This window comes from Ambystoma mexicanum, chromosome 4p (assembly GCF_040938575.1).
Source record: "Ambystoma mexicanum isolate Mex_15411 chromosome 4p, UKY_AmexF1_1, whole genome shotgun sequence".
NCBI classification, from domain to species: domain Eukaryota; kingdom Metazoa; phylum Chordata; class Amphibia; order Caudata; family Ambystomatidae; genus Ambystoma; species Ambystoma mexicanum.
Window position 1 is genome coordinate 101584304 of NC_090927.1, and position 19428 is coordinate 101603731.

Sequence of the window (19428 nt, forward strand, 5' to 3'; positions counted from 1 at the left end):
AGACGCAAGTGTGGCAAAGAGCCCTAAGAAGTCAAAGGATATTTTGTGGTATTGAAACTAAATCTTGGGGAAGCGAACCCTGAGACATGTAACCATTTACTCCCTTGAGGACTGAGCATTAAGGTGCTTTTGTGTTTGGAACTATGTTGCTTGGAACGGGAAGGGAACCCTAAGTATTTGCTAAATCTTTATCATCCTGAACTTAAAGGTAACAGGATTAGTTTGTGGATTCGAAGCTGGATATCTGTGCGCTAATAATCACTCTTGAAATTCAGATGGAAATACTGAATATAGTTTGATTATATAGATGCAGTATGTGCGAGCTGTGATTGCTCAAATCCCACCAACCAATCCACCCTGTTTGGTATAAATAACATAAGATTGAGGGGTATGGGATGGCGATGCGCTCCGCACCAGTCAAATGACAGTAATTATTACAAGTGAAACAATTTCATTTATAGCTTAAATTTAATCATGAACAGCCGACACGTGTTTCGACGCCTGGTCATTTTCAAGGCCAAGACAAATTCAATAAATAATTGTGACGAGTCCTAATGCTTGGTTGTATATAGTTCACTGCATGGCATGTCAACGATGTGGGGAACCAGATAGCAAATTGTAGTCAATGCCGTAATGGCTGAGCAAAATATATAGCTCGGTCAATCGAGCAACACGCACATTCAACGGGAAGATCCCAGAACTGACATGCCATGCAGTGCACTATATACCAAGCATTAGGACTCGTCACAATTATTTATTGAATTTAAGCTATAAATTAAATTGTTTCACATCCCATACCCCTCAATCTTATGAACTTAAAGGTAACTTTGGGACTTTTTGTTGGAACTGTTTTATATTTGGGGAACTCGGCTGAAAAGAAGCCGTGAGCTGGAAGAACCTCAGAACTTTATGTTGGGCGCTGTTTCTTTTGGTTGCTGACATCCCTACACAATGTATAGATTACTTGTGAGGGCAAGTATAGGTATTGGACAGATTCCTAATATGATCTCTTTGACTCAGACTTTCATTTGTTTTATTTCGGTACGGAAAACCCACCTTAGCTTAGGGCAAGTTAGGCCTTTTTCCATCCTGACGTTTAAGTTAAAGTATTTCATTTTAATTCAGAATCTGTTGTCTGTGTGTTGCTTCATGATGCCCACACACTTTTTGCATCCTATATTCCCCATTATGGTTTAAATGTATTTTAGATGTGTCCCAATAGTCTGCTGTTCACGTCCCCAAACACAGAGTTAATATCACAAATATCACGTCAAAGTATCCAGGCTGCTAAATAGCTCATTGCACTTCCAGTCCCTGCTATTGCAAAAGAGTTGCCATTTTGAAAATGGGAGTTTTTGCTGAAGCATTTTTCGTCGAAGTAGTGTTAATCTATTTTTTCCTACGGATTTTGCCAACAATATATGTTGGGCATGGGTTTAGGTAAATAATTATTGTAGGGGAACTAAAGAGAGAGGTTGCGGGGGGTATGGATTTGATCAAATCTACTTCTTCAAAAAATACTCAACAAAATCCCATTAGAATCGCCATTTTAGCCAGTTTGCATTCTGCTTTGAGGTTTGTATTTAGGCGTCAGAGTTGAGTGATGGTCTTCTCACAAGTGCCAGTGTAGAACCAAAAATAAATGGTTGGCCTCAAGTCAACCAGACCAGGACAAAATGGCTTTAAAAAAATATTGTTTTGAATAAGTAAATCAAAGGTCACCATAGAATAAAACGAGTACACAGATAGCATGCTTTTCATAATATTTATTGCAACAGTAATACATCGCAGATAGATCGAACTGTTAAGCAAATTTCCGCCAATGAGCGATCATACTCTGTTTTTAATCATCCATTTAGTAAATTGCGATCCACCATTATCCAGTCAGTCTTGCTTTTCCGGTGGTTGGCAGGGTAGGTGTTGGAGAACAATATACGCAGTAAATGTTAGCAGGTTTCCCAGCGTTTCATTTTCTCAGCAGAGAAGTAAATGCAGTGACCTGGTACTATTGTGAGGTAAAGTTGAGCTACTGTGAAGCAAAATGGTGAATTTGTTTTTTTCTTCCTTTCGGCAGAGGGATGGAAGGAATGGTGGAACAAGCCCGGGAGTGGGAGCAAGCCGGAGAGTACACCAGGGCAGTGGACTGCTACCTGAAAGTGAAAGACATGGACAATGTGAACCTGATGGAAAAATGCTGGATGAAGGTAAGTGGACTGCCAGCATTTGCTTCTGACGGCCACAGAAGGTCTGAATAAGATGGTAGCAGAGACAGGGAAGGCACATATGGTGGGGGGCAGCAGGGAAAGCAAAGGGGAGAACATTCCCTGATTACATGTTGGCGCGGTTCAAAGCAGATGCCTGTTGCGTACTTTTCATCCAAATATAAAACTCCAATTACATGATCAAGCACACATGAGTATGCACATCCATCCTGTAGTTCACGTGGTCACTGTATTATTTTATTTGAATTGTTGTTCAGTGCTGGCCCTACACAGAGCGTCTTGGGGATCTTAAATTAAATATTTGAGATCAATTTGGGTGAATTTTCATTGGTGATCTAGATCAGTTTGCAGTGAATGTCTTTCCTTAATCATTCAAATTAAGGCCCTCTCACTGCCCTTCAGAGGACATCACGTTTTATGAAAAAGAAGTCAGAAGCAAGCCATCTATTTTGAAGAGCCAGCACATTAAATGTTCTGATGTTGGAATTTGTCTGAGGTCAGCCTCAGTGAAGATGAGCAGATAGACTCCAATGGAGTCATCACAATTCCCCCGGCGGTGACCTCTCATGTGGCAAGGGGATGCCAGCCGCTTCCTGATCCTGATCCTGACCCTGGGGGTGGCTATATGTGGAGGATCACACGGGAGGAGACCACCTCAGGGGAGATGTTATGTCTTCATTGAATAAGGTGCAATATCGCCATTTGCCCATGAGAAAGACCCCCTTTTGCCCAATCCCCTAATGGCCTATTACCATGCGTCTGTTCCCCACCTTACGGAAATTAGAGAAACCTTTTCCCGACATCCTTTAGACTAATCTCCCATCCATGGTCTGAAAAGTAAAAGCTCCAAGAAAGACTTTTTCAGTTCTAATTCCTCTCCATATAGAACTGATCCTTCATATGGAATAACTGAGAGAGGTTCTCCTAGAACTATGCAAATGTTGATATCAGCAGACTCCAACTCCCACAACCACCAAAGTAATGAGACGAAGAGGATGAAGGAAACAATGCAAATCAACATGAGCTTTCAAGCTCAATGAGCGTGCTAGTATTTTGACAAAGCACAAAGCGCAACATTTAAAAATAGAAACCAAACTGTGAGAAGAGGCTCAGGAGAAGACGTTGCATCACCCTTGGAGGCAGAGAGGCAAAGAATCATTGCGATAGGAAGCAGGGCCGCAGAAACGCTAGGAACCATGAGACGATTCCTGGGCATTCGGCAGCAGGAGGAAGCAGCTTTACCCTCACTGAAACCTGAAAGCATGCAGGCATGCAGGAGCAGAGCTGCAGGAGAAGGCAGAGAGATGCCAAGGCAGTCCAAGTGGAGAGAAAGCTGCACAGCTGTGCTGCGTGAGCATGAACAGGACCGAAGACGCCACGCAGAGCCAGTGAGTCAGCCCAAGCGAAATGACGACCGCGCCAAACACAATTTGAACTTTGTAATGCCACAGAACCAGGAACCATAAGAAAACTGTAAAACAAAAAGGCAGAAAACAAATGCAACCCCTAACGATACATGAATGCATGATGTGCCGCCGATACGTGCAAAATTGAAAGTATTAGCAATACTGAATCAAGGAAAAGATATACAATTGTGAATGTAAAGAGAGACTGTTACACCTATAACGAAATAAAAGATCCTGGAAGGTGAGAAAACCAGGCAAAGTTTAAGCACACAAGAAGTCCTGGCAGGGGGAGTATACCAGTTAAATTGCAAACCTACAGAAAAGTCCCAAGAAAGGACATTGTTTGTTTGAACAAAGAAGGAACTTTTTAAAGCAAGGAAACCCAAAAGGTTGAACAGCCTTGCACCTAACAGGATTGTTGTGGGCCAAGGAGAGACACAAAGAGCAAGAGACATTGCTATCCCATTAAAGAATTCAGGAGAAGGGAGCCACCTTCTGGAACCAAGGTTCTGTTACCTTGGAGAACTTTTATGGTGGATCTGTTATATTTGTATTTATGAACACTTTTGGGAAATACCATATTAAAGACATTTCCCTTCTCACGTTATTATTTTGTTTATAGTGTGAGGGTCAGGATAGAACGTTTGGACACAAGGACGGGTTTTGATTTCTGACATCCTGACAAAGACAGATGCTTAGTTTTTGGTTTTAGCTAGGGAAACTCCTCTTTAGAGCAGAGTCAGAGATTAATTGTCCCAACTTGTTTAAGTAAAGTAAAGTCTTTAACCAAAAACATGACAACTTTGTGTCCAGCTTTCACTTCTGACCCCTCACAGGGTCCTGTCCAGATCATCAGATTCACGGCTTGTAAAGTGCTCAGGAAAGGGTTTTCCTCGTAAATTACTTGGAACGGAAAGCCATTTTTCTGAGTCTTCCTCTTATCCAGGGTAAAGTGGTTCAGGTGTTCATGGAAAACACAGCAGTGACATTCTATTTCAAGAAACAGAGGAACACAATCGCTTTCTCTCTGTGTCCTGGCTAATCAACTCTGAGAGTAGTGCCTCCTGTACCACATTCACCCTGTCCATCCTATCTAGATGAAAGCAGATACTATGAGCAGGCTGTTTCATGCCTCACACAAGTGGCAACGGGACAGGTCTGCCATCACTGCATTGTTTCAGAAACGGAGATCCCCAATGGTGGACATTTCTGTGACCAAGAACAGCCACCTGTTTTGGGAGTATGAATCTCGACAAGGTTTGGGGAGTCCATTCCCTGGGCGATGCATTCAGTCTGGAATGGTCGTGGAAAGCTCTTTATTAGTTTCCTCCCTTCCCTCGCCTTCGCCAAACCCTGGTCTTCTTCATGGGGGAAAGCAAGTGCAGCCTAATGTTGGTGGGGCATTACTTGCCTCAGGACACGTGGTTATCAGTCCTCATTCTATCAAAGGGAGTTTTTCAGTTTCTCCCCAAATATTGAGATTTTCTGGTGTCCAGCAAGGTTGAGCGATGCTTCACCCTTGCCTTCTCCGACTCCTGAGGAACTAGCTTACGTCAACATGAGAATCTCCAAGGCTAATGTCTTCATAATTTTTGCAGCAAGGAATGAGCCTCTAAGGAGGCAAAATAAGAGCAGATGGCTCAGATTCTGCCACTGGCTATTTCTAGGCACATTAATACTCCCAAGGCCTCCTTAGATAATGTCGTTTAGCTGACACAGCATTCAGGTATAGTCATGCAGACATTGCATTTCTGCCATTACTGCTTACCTTAATTCTACAGAAAGACTTTCTCTTGTGGATGAGGTTGGCAAGAGATGCTTCTTGAAGAAGCAAACCTTCTTCACCTCAAACCACTGTTAGAAAGCCGGTTCCTCAATGGGACAGTAATGCAGTTTTGGCACCTATTATGCATAGGCCATTCGAACCTTTGAGTTCTTGTAGCTTGGACCTTCTTATTTCGAAGACCTCCTTTTAGTAGCCATTACTTCCACACGAAGAGAAAGCTAGCAGTATGTCCTTTTTTCAGAGGACCCATCTATTCATAAGGGTAAGGTCGTCCTCCGAACTGATCCATCTTTCATTCCCATGATTCTTTCTGATTTTCGTTGCATCAGGAATTTGTTTTGCCCGTCTTCCATCCCAGAGCTCCCACTTCTTTAGCAGTGGGGACTTTGCACACATAGCAACTATTTTAACATTTTGTCTGGTCAGAACTAAGTTGTCCAGTAAGTCCTACCATCTATTCATTACCTTTGGTGGTCTTTCAACTGGAAACAAAGTGGCTAAAGCTCCCATCGCTAGATGCATAGTCTCTTGAATTTGTAAGAGCTGTCTGGCTTCAAGGCCCTTAAAGACTGCACCCTTCTCTCACCCGAGCCCAGACATCAGCGTTGGGCTTCCAGATACATATCCCCATCGCAGATAACTGTAGGGCAGCCACCTGGACCAGTCCATGTGCTTTTGTTAAGCACTATTCTTTGGATGCCTCATCAAGAAAATACACTTTCTTTGGCCACTAAGTTTGCTTAACCTTTTTGCTTAAACCCTGGACAGGCATATGCTATCTCCTCCACCTGCACTTGGGTCTGCACTGTCTGGTTTCCAAACCAGTTGGGGGGCGAGAGAGACAGCAGGACACTGAGATACATAAAGATTAACCTCATGGTGATTCCGGTGCTCCTATTCCTTGCTTCTAATCCTTCACAATGACCTCCCACTTGTTTCCTCTATGCATATTATGTGTTACAACCTCCCCGACCGAAAGAACTGGTGGAACTGGAAGTCGCGGTTGGTGATGCACAGGTGGGAGCAGAGCTGGATGTGTAGAGTTTACGGGCCCCATTCTAACAGCATCATCTTTTAGAGAAGGTTTTTCCTGTTCAATCTGAATTGTCAGAGAAGCATGGATGTCATAGTTATGAAGGAGGGAGAGTCAAGGACTAGCAGTACAGGAATCACCATGAAGGTAATGTTTTCCGAATGAGCTCATTGAAAAGTTGACCAAGCCCTACTTAGGCCCAAGTGTCAGTTCTACAGGAAAAGTGCTGATTGTTAAATGAAGTAGTGGTCCTACCTAGTTCTGAGGTGCTGGACTCCACCCAAGGACAGCTTATACGATAATGCTGGGAAAAATGACCACATCCAGGAGTTGTTGGAAAAAACATTTTCAATGCAGAGTGGAAAACGAAAAGGTTCCCTGGAATGAAAAAAGAAGATGCATGTACTAGTACTTGAGTAGGAACAGCAGGGCAAAGACCTAGGGTGGAGCCAATAGGGTGGAGACACCAAATGACTTTCATGAGCAAGGATCAGTTGGGAAACGAGAGGAAGAGGCTGCAAGAGACACAGGTAGCAGAAGCGAGTTTCAAAGATCTGGCAGCACTATTAAGTGGGGAATAACACGTGAAAGATAAACCCAGAGAGCATGAGGAAGGGCCAGGGGGCCGGACCTCACAGGAGTGATGAGCCAGCAACTTCAGTGTTAGGCAAGGTTTGTATGCAGTACCCTCTGGGACCACTACACACCACTCTGACTACAGGTATAGGAAACACAACCTTTGGTATAAGCTTGTACTACACAGTTTTGGGTTTCCTATACCTGTAGTCAGAGAGGTGTGTAGTGGTCCCAGAGGGTACTGCATACAAGCTTTGCCTAACACTTGTGGCAGGCGGTGGGATAAATTGTAGAGTTGTTACATTGAGAGTTTGCTTTACTTTTGTTCAACTAAAAACCTTCACAAGGCTAAGCTGCACTAGAAAAGCAAGTGTAACATGCCAGATATGGATACCTTCAGGCAGCAAGCCCTGATCATTTAACAGTAGAGCAACTGAAAGAAATGTGTAAAGTCAGGAATCTCCCTGTTAAAGGAAAGAAAAATGACCTCATTGCAAGATTGTTGAATAAACAAAGTCTGGTTAGTAGTCTTGTCACACCTACAATCCCAGGAAATGTCGAAAATGATAATGAGGATGATAATTCAGAGTCTAACTCTAATATTGTTGAAGAGTCAGAAAAATCAGAGGAGTCTCAGGAAGAGAGCCCCTCTTTACCTCAACAGGCCCTTATGCCTCAAACATTAGCCACAGGGATCCTACCAGGTCCAGTACTGAGTACAGAATGTCTCTCTTGAAAACATGAGACTTGAGTTACAGTTCAAAAGATTACAACTCCAAGCTGAAAGCAAACATCAGGACATCAAACTAAGGGAAATGGAAATGCAACATGCTCTTAAAATGAAGAAATTGTCTCTTGAAAATGTTTCTATCCCAGAGTCTTCTAGGTCTTTCAGTCCAAAGAGACCTTGCATACCTAAAGCAGCAGTGAGTATGTATGATGTGAAACTTGATATTTTGGATTGGTTGGGTGCTTTTGAATATAACTATGGGATTCAGGGTTTCACAGGGAATCAGTTGATTCCTTGGCTTTTGTATAGGCTCCCCCAGGTTGCAACTGACGCTGTAATGGAGGCGGGGGAACTTGAAAGATTGGAGTATGAAAATTTGAAGCTACCTTTGATAGCTAGATTTGGGAAAACTCCTTCCCAGTACCTTAAGAGGTTTATGACCCTCAAAAAGTCTGATGGTAACCCTTGGGCTACCTGGGTGTGTGAATGTTTGAAAAACTTAGATGGTTGGGTTAAGGGTTACAGAGTGAACTCTTTTGAAAGAATGAGAAATCTGTTTTTGTTGGAATCTATTTTTGATGCCTACTCTCCTGAGCTGAGACAGCAATTGGCTGACTCGGAAGAGATTGATCCCAAGAAGCTAGCAGAAGCTGCTGACTTGTGGGGTACCAACAGGCTACTCACAAGAATTCTGGGGCCACTCATAAAACAGATGAGGGGAAACAGCACAAGAAAGATGACAAAGAGAATTCTAAAACCTCCCATCCAAAAGAGGGCAACAAACATAATGAGGGTAAGCCACATGGGAACCCAGGTCAGTCTAGTGAATCCTCTGGTGCCAAACCAAAGGGAGGTCAGCAGAAGCCCCCGTTTGTCAACACATTTGGAAAATGTTATGCTTGTGGGTCAACTGACCATGTAAAAGGGGATCCTAGATGCAAGGGTAAACCTTCAGGGGTCCACACTGCCGCCTTAGCCTTCATCCCCGAGGGAGAAGTACATATGGCAAGTGGAAACTTTCAACTATTGGCTGAAGACCCCATTGGAGTATCTGCCAGTGTTTCTTTAGTGTGCCTGGGTCTGTGGGAACAACAGAATGTAGATGTGTATAACTCTATACCAGATAACACAAAAGAATACTACAAAGACAGTGTACTTGTAAATGGTCAGGAGACCCCTGCAATTAGAGACACAGGGGCCAGCATCACAGTGGTGGATGAAACCTTTTTCAAACCTGAGGATGTTGCTAAGGCACCCAAAGGCCCCACTAAGCTTGCTGGAGACCCTCTCCAGATGGTTCCAATACTACCAGCTCTCACCCAGTGCAACAATGTGACTGTAAGAATACCTATCGGTGTACAAAGTATGGTGCCTGGGAGAGCCCTGTTGGGGAATGACTTAAAAACTCTTGGAGTTGTAGCAAGCACCCCCAGGCCTCCCAGTAAAAGGAAGCAGGAGCAGACTAAGAAGGCCAGAGAGCTCACCTTAAACTACTCTCAGTGGGTTGTTACAGAAGAACCTATAACATCCAGTCCACAGGAAGAGCCAACTTCTTTTTCCAGGAAGAAAGAGACAAAGGGGAAACCCAAGGTCTCAGGAAACAACCAGGAGGGCACTGCTGCTCCTGTGCATCAAACCAGAACATCCCCGAGAGTACAGTCCAAAGTCTCACCTGTGACTACTCCACCAGCTGAGGCTGAGTGTGAGATCCAACCAGAAGAGGTTGAGTCAGCTACTGATGACACAGAGCTGCAAGAAGACCTTCCCCCTGTTGGAGATCTGGATCCTAAAGACCATCCTCAGCTGCAGTCTTTACTGGCAGAAGGTGGCCCCTGTAGGGCAGACTTCAGCAGAGGTCATAGAGAGTGTCCTACTCTTGAAGGACTTCGCCAACAGGCAGCTTCCCAGCTGGAAGGGCAAGAGCCAGGGAAGCACAAGTTGTACTGGGAGGATGGCCTCCTCTACAATGAACCTATTGAGTCTACCCCAGGAGACTACAGAAGACTTGTAGTGCCCCAGGAGGTGAGACCTCAGTTTCTACAGTTAGCCCACGAGATTCCTTTAGCTGGTCACTTAAGTTTTAAGAAGACCAAGGAAAGGATTTCTCTTTATTTATACTGGCCTAAGATGCGGTCTAATGTAGATAAATTCTGTAAAAGCTTTCACACTTATCAGACAACTGGCAAGAGTGGAGCCAGGAATGTGGCACCTTTGGTTCCTCTCCCAGTGGTGGGAGTCCCTTTTAAGAAGGTAGGAATCAACATTGTTGGTCCCTTAGACCCTCCACCATCTTCAGGCAACCGATTTATGTTGCTTATGGTAGACCATGCTACTAGGTATCCTGAAGCAATACCTATGAGGACTGTCACAGCTCAGGCCGTGGCTCAGGCCCTACTTGGTATTGTTACCAGAGTAGGTTTTTCTAAGGAGGTTATTTCTGACAGGGGATCTAACTTTATGTCCCACTACATGCAGTCCATGTGGAAAAACTGTGGAGTGACCTACAAGTTCTCAACAGCCTACCATCCCCTGACAAATGGGTTGGTAGAGAGGTTTAACAAAACTATGAAGAGCATGATAGGTGCTTTAGAAGAACCCCTTAGAAGAAAGTGGGACCTTCTACTGCCATGCCTTCTCTTTGCTTAAAGAGAAGTCCCTCCGGAAGGGTGAGGATTCAGTCCCTTTGAGCTTCTCTATGGTCATCCGGTTAGAGGTCCATTGGCCCTAATCAAGGAGGTGTTGGAGAGTGCTCCTTCCCACAAGGCAGTGAGAGTCACTGACTATGTGTTGGGTCTCTGAAGGAGAATGACACACATGATGACAGAAGCTTCAGATAACTTGAAAGCAGATCAGGCTCTGCTCAAGCATTGGCATGACCAGAAGGCCAACATGGTTGAGTTTACTCAAGACCAGCTAGTTCTAGTTATGGTACCTACAAGGCAGAGGGCCATACAGGACAAATGGATTGGACCCTTCAAGGTCAACAAGATGCTTGATCTCGGGGTAATGGAGCCATCTACAAGTCCATGGTCTAGTCCAGTTGTGCTAGTACCAAAGGCAGTATCCAAGGAGTTGAAATTCTGTGTGGACTATAGAGCCCTTAATGCAGTCACCATGACTCATGCCCATCCTTTACCTAGGACAGATGAGCTGGTGGACAAACCTGGTTCAGCCAAGTACCTCAGCACATTTGACCTAACGTCAGGCTATTTGCAAATAGTTCTGACAGGCCATGGCAAGGAGAAAACTGCATTTTTAACCCCAGGAGGCCTCTACCAGTTTAAGGTTCTGCCTTTTGGACTAAAGAATGCACCTGCTTCATTACAAAGGTTGGTGAATCATGTTCTGAATGGGATGGAGGACTTCTGCATGGCATACTTGGATGACATTGCAGTATTCAGCCCTACTTGGAAGGAACACATTGGCCACCTGGGATATGTATTGCAGGCTATTGAGCAGGCCAATCTGACCATAAAGGCAAGTAAATGTCAAATTGGTCAGAGTAAAGTGGTCTATCTTGGACATGAGGTAGGAGAAGGTGAAATAAGGCCATTGCCTAGCAAAGTATAGGCTGTACAAGACTGGGCCCACCCCTACTACTCAAACCCAAGTGAGAGCCTTCTTAGGTCTCACAGGTTACTATAGGAACTTAATTGAGTACTATGGGCCCATAGCTTCTCCCTTGAATGTGATCTCCTCACCCAAATTCCCCAAGAAGGTCAGGTGGAATGAGGAGTGCACTAAGGCATTTGAAGGACTTAAGCAAGCCCTTTGTCAAGCTTCAGTCTTAAGAGCTCCTGACTACAGCCAACCTTTTATTGTACATACAGATGCTTCCAATACAGGTATAGGTGCAATTCTGAGTCAGCTGGATGAGAAAGGCAGGGAACACCAAATCTGCTTCATCAGTAGAAAACTGAAAGAACCTGAGACAAGGTGGGCAACCATCGAACGTGATTGTTTGCCATTGTGTGGTCTCTGAAGAAGTTTAGACCATACTTGTATGGATCTACTTTTGTGATTCAAACAGACCACCAGCCCTTCAGATGTTTAATGCAGATGAAGGGGGAGAATCCTAAATTGTTGAGATCGTCAATCAGCCTACAGGGGTTTGATTTTACCATTGAACACAGGTCAGGGTGTGATCACCAAAATGCTGATGGTCTCTCCAGAAAGTATGATCAACTGAAGTAAGGTGATTCATCCAGGGGTGGATTAAATCCTCCTGTCCCTTACTCTGGGGGGACGAGTGTTGGGGAGAATTCCCAGAAACGTGCTCATTCGCTCCACCTTGAAGACCCCCAGCAACTTTGCTGGATTTTGAGGACTTGATTTTTTTTTAACCCAGAGAACGTGTGACCCTTTTTTCCCACTCTCTCAAGTATTTTAATGTGATTGTGTACACTGTGTTTCTTTTGGTTGTGGAGTCTGACAAACTCCATAGGCATCATCTTTTATATTGTGTCACACAGCACCTTCAGTGCAGTGACACAGGGAAGTCTTCCAGATTTCCCAAAGGTTTAACTACCTTCTCTGGGATAAACTACTGTTTCCCAGAGCTCCCAGAGCAGTAAAGTGAAATTGACTTTACTTACCATTGTAACTTTCTAGACCCAGCACACACTATCTTACAATAGAGTGCTGGAGGGGTTACCTAGTATCCCCTTTATCTAGCTTCTCATGTAACATTTTTTATGTTACCCTTTTCCCACTGAATGGCTGGTGGCAGTGGTTTCGTTTGAACTACCATGGTGTGTATTTACCGCAGGCTGTGTTCGCAGCTACAGTAAAGCACCCACGGGAGCCATCTTTGTCAAAATGGCCCTGGGTCTTCTTTTTTAACCATTTCTTTATGGAAAGGTCCTTCTTAAGATTTACTCTTTGCGCCAAACCAGGTTTGGTCTCTTTGTTCATTTTGCCTTTGGCGGGATTCACAAGTGAAGCCAGCCTCTGGCTCCAGAGTGTCTGGGGTAGGCAGGAGGAGAGGGAGGTGCCCGAAACTCCCTGTGCTTAGTCTCCTAGGAGACCCAAATGAACTCTGTGGTGATTGCCCGGCTGACTGTCCGGCAAGCTAGGCTGGAATGGATAGGAGAGAACTGAATAAAAGGCAAGTCTTTTTGCTTGAAAGGAGAGTCGACCACTGGACGAAGGAAACGAAGAAGAACTTGAAGAGGACCCCTGCTGCAACTCCTGGACCATTGGTTTGCCTGGTGAAGCCCTGCTGCAGTGCCGAAACGGCAAGTTTGCATCGACAGAGAAGCCCCTGCACGGACGACTTCTCCCTTTGAGTTGGTGGGACCAATCAACTCCAAAGTAAGCCACCTGGACATCCATCTCGGAGCTGGTTGAATTTCCACAGAGTTGCTGCTGGAAACCGTATAGCCAGGGAGAGGAACACCAGATTGTGTGCGTTGCTTTTAAGCTGGCTTAGAGCTTTTGGAAGATCTTCCGGACTCCCAAGAAGCAGGACTGACCGAGCCTGAGCCCCCTCAACAGAGTGCGGGATCCCAGAAGCAAGGAAAGTCCATCTCGAAAGCTCGGAACCTCGGCGTTGCTATTTGCGGTAGACGCGAGGAGCTGAAACACTGAACATCCACTGAAAGTGAAGTTTGCCGGTTGCGAGTTTTGAATGTCCCAGTACATTGCAGGAGTCCCCCGACGTCCTCCCTCTTGTCCCCATGACAGAGGCTCAGGAACAGCGAGATCTGCAGAGCTGCACAGGAACAGAAGTCATCAGCGGCATCTTTTTCTTCATTTCTAATGTACTGTCAAAAGTCTGAGAGAACTTACCCCTTACTGTAGAATGCTTGCAACTTCTACAACTCACAAGTCTAATCAGCTTCTGGCCCTACATTTGATTCTTCTTTTCCTCAAACACTACTTGTGCAAAGGCGTTTACATTTACCTACCAGAAGTGCTTCATCCTATTCAAGACTTTTGCCCATTGACTTTGGCTTAGCCTATTGAATTGTATGACTCTTCTTGGAGGATCCAAAAGTATTTGCCTTCTTAAGAATATTTGTGGTCTCTTGTTGTTTTAATAACCTTTTACTTTTGACAACTTTTATGAGTATTCGAAATGCTGACAATAAGATATGACTGTCCCCAGCACCCTAGTTATTGAAGTCACTTGTGGGTGTATTTTGTGTCTGTGGGCCATCCCAAAAGGGTCTTTACTGATTTAGAAACTAAGAGTGTACAGTATTTAAGTGTATTTGTGTGTTACTATTATATTGCTCCCTTCTGAAGAAGGCTTATCTTAATTGACTGATAAATAAATTAATAATTGTTTATTCAAGAAACCTTGGGTGTAAGAGTTTATTTGAATACCTGTAACTGTAAATCTGTGTGTAACTCTACTACAGCTCACATTGACCCCTCTTGAGATAAGCCTGGCTGCTCAACACGCTACCAAAACTTTGTAGTACAAGCTTATACCAAAGGTTGGGTTTCCTATACCTGTAGTCAGAGTTGTGTGTAGTGGTCCCAGAGGGTACTGCATGCAAACTTTGCCTAACATTCAGCAGAACAAAGTCTTGATAAAGCGTTGAATGCTGAATGGGGAGTAACATCGGTGCAGAGTGAGCCTCGGGTACCAGAGAACCGGATCTGAAGTAATTAAGAGGGTGCAGAACACACGCCCCAGAGGCAAGTTTCAAGGAAAGATCAAACTGACAGGGTCAAAAGCAGAGGGAGTAGCCCTCGCAAGCAATCCCAAGGGAAATGGAAAGGTTGCAGTCAGTCTGGCAAACTAAGCTGTACAGAATTCTGACAGTTTATGGGCCAAACATAGAATCAGGGAGAGTGGAGCAAATGCAACTGGTGAAGTGTGCTTATGAAGGCAGAGTTACCTATGAACTGGATTTGGACCTGGCCCCACCTCAACCTCTAGACTCTCACTTGTGGACACCACATTGAGTGGGAACCGTTCCATTACTTCCACTGATCTAAAATGTCCATGCAAGGCGTGTCTTAAGTTATGTTCAGGTAGATAAATATTTATTTCGGTTTTCACCATTTACATCATATAAAATAAAGTACATTCAAAATGCAAAAAAACAAACACTTTTAACCTCTTCAATACAGTTCAATGTACAACAAGAGGCATGTTAAAATGTAGAATAAAAGAAAAATTGCTAAACACTTAATGTTCTGCCCATAAGTTTAAAAAACCCTCAATAATGTACTCAGATAAAACATTGATAAAAGAAGCATCGACACAGGACAGAACAAAGTCCATAGCGTCATTGACATGCCTAATATTATTGGCACTACAATGTCTCCTCAGCCATAGGCATCTCAGATCTAAATATTTTCGACAGATAAATTGAAAATGAGTTAAATCCTCATCCGCCCCACTTCTGCGAGTACAGAGTTTTCTTTTAAATAACTACGTCATCCGGGCTCTCGGTGGTAGGACATTCAAACGCACCGTTGCGATGACAACATCTTTGCACCAAAGAGTGAATGACACTTAGCGAGACATGTTCACAATAGATGCCGCAAGCCCCCATCAAGTGGCCAAGTGAGCTTACATTTTCCTTGCTATTTATCACCAAAACGAATTCTCTTCTTCTAGCTTTCCTAGACAATTGTTGTTTGGTTATCCAGCCACCCCTTAGTTTGTCAAAAGGCAATTCCCCATTCTCCTGCACAGGGTCTGGAATGGATTCACATGCTCAGGAATATTCCCTGTCGTCAGGCTGGGAATCCTCGGTGAAAGAAAAAACAGTTTAGTTTCAATTTCACTTTAAAACTGTATTTCTCCTCTAAACCACTCACTGTCCTCTCGGTCATACTGCCCCCATCCAATGACAGTCCTCGCCCTAAGCCCCACCTCTGGCAGCCATCTTCAGGTTTTTACTGCACGCTTCAGTGTCGGGAGTACTCGAGTTGCTCTCCAAGCTATTTTGTACTTTTTTTCCCTACATTTTCGCAGAAAGTTCTATTTTTGATCCATCAGAGCCTGTGTGCTCCTATCTTCATCGGCCGGGAACGGGGATCCATTGTCAGTGAAGTTGAGCGCTCCTCAACAGCGGTTGTTTGTCAAAGTTTCTGGAAGGCCATCTTGGGGCTCCATCGCGCCCTCTGACCATGACGGAGGAGAAAAAGGAGGGAAGGACACTTTTCAGGCCCTGCATCCAATGCGGGCTACGGAACGTCTTCATGGAGGACAAACATCAGAAGTGTCTGTACTGCCTGCTCCCGGACCACACTGAGGATGGGTACGAGATATGCCTGGGCTTCTCGAAGAAAATTAAGAAAGTCAGGTATAGCAGGCTGGCGGCATGGCTCAGGTTGAGCATGGCCTCTGACCCTTGCGCCGAGCAGGGTCATGCCTCTGACCCATGCTCCGAGCAGGGTCATGCCTCACCCAGGACAGGTGGGTCCGAGGTGCGGTCTCTCTCTGGGAGGAAGTTTAAGGCCTGCAAGACCAATTCCGCCAGGTTCAGCACTGATGCGGGTCCCAGATCGGATAGACGGCGATCGCAATTGCCGTCCGCCTAATCAGTCAGCCTTGCATCGAGTTCCTCCTCAAAGATTAAGTCCTCCACTGCGGCCAAGTTACGGGACAAATCGGATAAACAGAGGCAGGAGGAAGAGAAGAAGCCCTCACAGCAGGCTCATCAGGCTCAGCCGAAGACTCAGTCAACCACTTCCTGGACATCCTCTGGGGCGACCGCTACGGCGGGTGGTACAGACCCGATGAGGGTGGTCCCTACAGTGCAGAGAGTAGCCCTGCCTCCCAGGCACCCCGGGAGGACCGGGGGGGCACTGGATCAGATCCCAGTTCACTACCCTCAGGAGGGAAAAAGGGGGGGAGGGCAGAAGAGGCCCCAAAACAGCCCTCCAAGGCTTACGCTCAGCCAATGGACATCTCATCCAAGGACGACGACCAAACGCCCATCCATACATTCCACAAGGAAGACGGCAGCTCAGGTCCTAGCGCTCCATTCCCTCCACAGCCGAGTGACCTATCCATGAACATCCAGTCAACTCTCCACACCCTAGTGACGGAGATCCAGCAGAGGTTGCTCCCAGCACCGGTACATGTTTTGCCGCAGGCCCCTGACTAGCCTCCGCGTAAGAAGAGGAAGTGTCATCCGTCGCAGCCGCATCAGCCTCCTCCACCACGCCGGGACCCAACTCAACCAGCGGACCTGGGTACACACAAGGACTATGGTATGGAGACAACCACGGAAACCGACGAAGATGAGGACTTTGTCCCGGCAGACGACGAATCACTGCACCTAGACGCCCCTCATAGAGGCTCACTACCAGACGTGGTGGGATCATTCCACCCAATGATCTCCAGGGCATCCGAGCTGTTCCAGCTTGTGCCCAAGGAAACCACGAAGGAGGGCTTCCTATATCAGCGACGGGAGGCCAAGAGGAAGAAGTTCATTGGGGTTCCCTTTTTGGACGACATTTGGGAGGAAGGCCTAACCTAACGTCATGAAGAACCCATGCACAACTCCAACCAAACGGGACAGGTTGCAGAAGAAATACAGGGTGCCGGACTCGGTAGTGTCGGCCGCTTCAAGGAAATGTTCAGCCAGCCTGGTCTCCGCATCATCAGTCCCCCCGGATAACGAGGGGAAGAAGATGGATGCCATGGGTAAGAGAGTCATTTACACGGCTGCTTCCACGATCAATGCGACTAATGCTCTGGATATCTTGTCCCGATACGACCAGGAGCTTTGAAACAAGCTGGGCCCTATCCTGGAATTCCTCCCCGATGACCAGAAAACTGTGGCTCTTCCAGTCTTTTCTGGAAGGGGAGGTGGCATCGGACCATGCCATCACAGTGGCAGTGGACATCACCGACTTGGGGTTCCGATAGATGGGAAACAGAGTTTGCCTTCGTCGTTAGGGATGGTTGAAGGCCACACACTTTCGCCAGGACGTTCATGCGAAGGTGCTGGACATGCCTTTCGAAGTTGAAAATCTGTTCTGGAAGGCGGTCGACGATTCCCTTCAAGCCATAAAGGTGGACACAGAGACATTCCCTTGGCACTCTGCAGCAGCATTGCTTGTGGTCTTTTCGCTTCTCCAGACGAAAATCGAGCAGATCATCCAATGGATACTCCACGTCATAGAGGCAACCTCCCCAATCCTCCATGCAGGGAGCCTACAGGGGTCGCTCACAGGCCTACAGTAGCGGAGGCTCCCAAGCAAGCCTGAACCGACCAAGACATCAGGCCTCCACTTATTCACCCCAGTGGGAGGCCGGCTGATTAGGTTTGTCAGCGAGTGGAAGAAGTTCACCACTGACAGATGGGTGCTGGATGCTCTCACCCAGGGGCACACCAACGCAGGTGCCCTCGTATTCCACTCGTTCCCCGTCAGGAGCAGCACATCCCTCAGCTCCTGGAAGAAGTGCGAGCCATGTTACGGAAAGGGGCAATAGAGCTTGTTCCCCAATGGATCCAGGGCCCCAGAGTCTATTCCGGATAGATGTTCAGAAAGAAGATGGGGGGGCTGGAGATTATTTATTTATTTATCTTTTTTTCCTTTGTTCCACACTTTACACTTCTCCGCCCTTCCATGCACTTTTCCCCTTTCCTTCTCCCATGCACTTGCGCGTTCTCAATGTCACTGGGCCTAGTAAGATTGTTGTTTTTTTCTGTTCTCCCTTGTTACCCTCCCTTGCCTTGTCGCACTCTGAAACACTTCTGCATCATATCCTGGATCTGAGCTGTCTAAACAAGTACTTCAAATCCCAAGAATTCAGGATGGTCACGTTGCAACACATGCTCGGCCAACTCAGCAGGGAGATGCGCTCATGGCACGAGTGGGAACTTTGTTAGGATTAGGTGGACCATCTGTTCGTCAAATGGGGAAGACCTCTGATCGATCTTTTTTCCCAACGGCAAACTCAAAATGCCAGAGGTTTGCCAGCAGATTCCACCAACCGAGGAGCATGGGGGACTTGTTCTTCCCGTGGAAAGGTCTGTTTCTGTACGCTTTCCCTCCATTTCCTCTCCTGGTACGTGTGATCAACACACTCAGACAGTGATGGTGCAAGATGATACTCAACACAGATTTGGTGTCCGTGTCCGGACCTACTCAGCCTGTCAGTGTCGCCTCTTGTCAAATTGCTGGTACTTACGGATCTGCTCTCCAGAGAAAGAGAGACGCAATCCTTCATCATGACCCATAATCTTGGACCATGAAGGCATGGCTCCTACAGTCTTAGAGTTTGGAGGTTATGAGCTGCCAGCGGACTGCAGGGAGGGCCTCACTAAAGCCAGGGCGTTGTGGACACTGAACTGCTACGGCCATAAGTGGAAGCATTTTGCTACATGGTGCCGACCGCAGAAGATTACCCCTCTGAGGGTTACGGACCCACTGATCCTTCCATACTTGCTATCCTTGGAAAAGGCTGGTCTGGCGCACTCCTCCCTCAAGATGCATCTGGTGGCTATTTCCCGCTACACCAGATCTCCAGGAAGATCCTTTCTGTGGTCCCACAGACTCGTCAAGGAGTCTCTCAAAGGACTTTTCTGGGATTTCCCACTGGTGAAGGCTCCTGCCCCAACGTGGGAACTAAATGTGGTTCTGACGAGGCTCATGGGGGGCCCCCTTCGAGCCTATGCATTAGGCCCCACTCAAGTTTCTCTCGTGGAAGGCAGCATTCCTTGTGGCCATCATCTCAGCCAGACGCGTAGGTG

The 19428-nt window shown here is 46.1% G+C and overlaps 1 protein-coding gene across 2 annotated transcripts in view; it reads left to right on the forward strand.

Annotated features, from left to right (window-relative positions):
* IFT172 (intraflagellar transport 172) overlaps positions 1-19428 on the forward strand; it is a 1218930-nt gene that overhangs the window by 972262 nt on the left and 227240 nt on the right. For both annotated transcript variants that reach the window (XM_069605452.1, XM_069605451.1), the window contains exon 35: positions 2075-2204. In XM_069605452.1, the coding sequence (XP_069461553.1) occupies positions 2075-2204 (130 nt within the window). The remainder of the gene's footprint in view (positions 1-2074; positions 2205-19428) is intronic.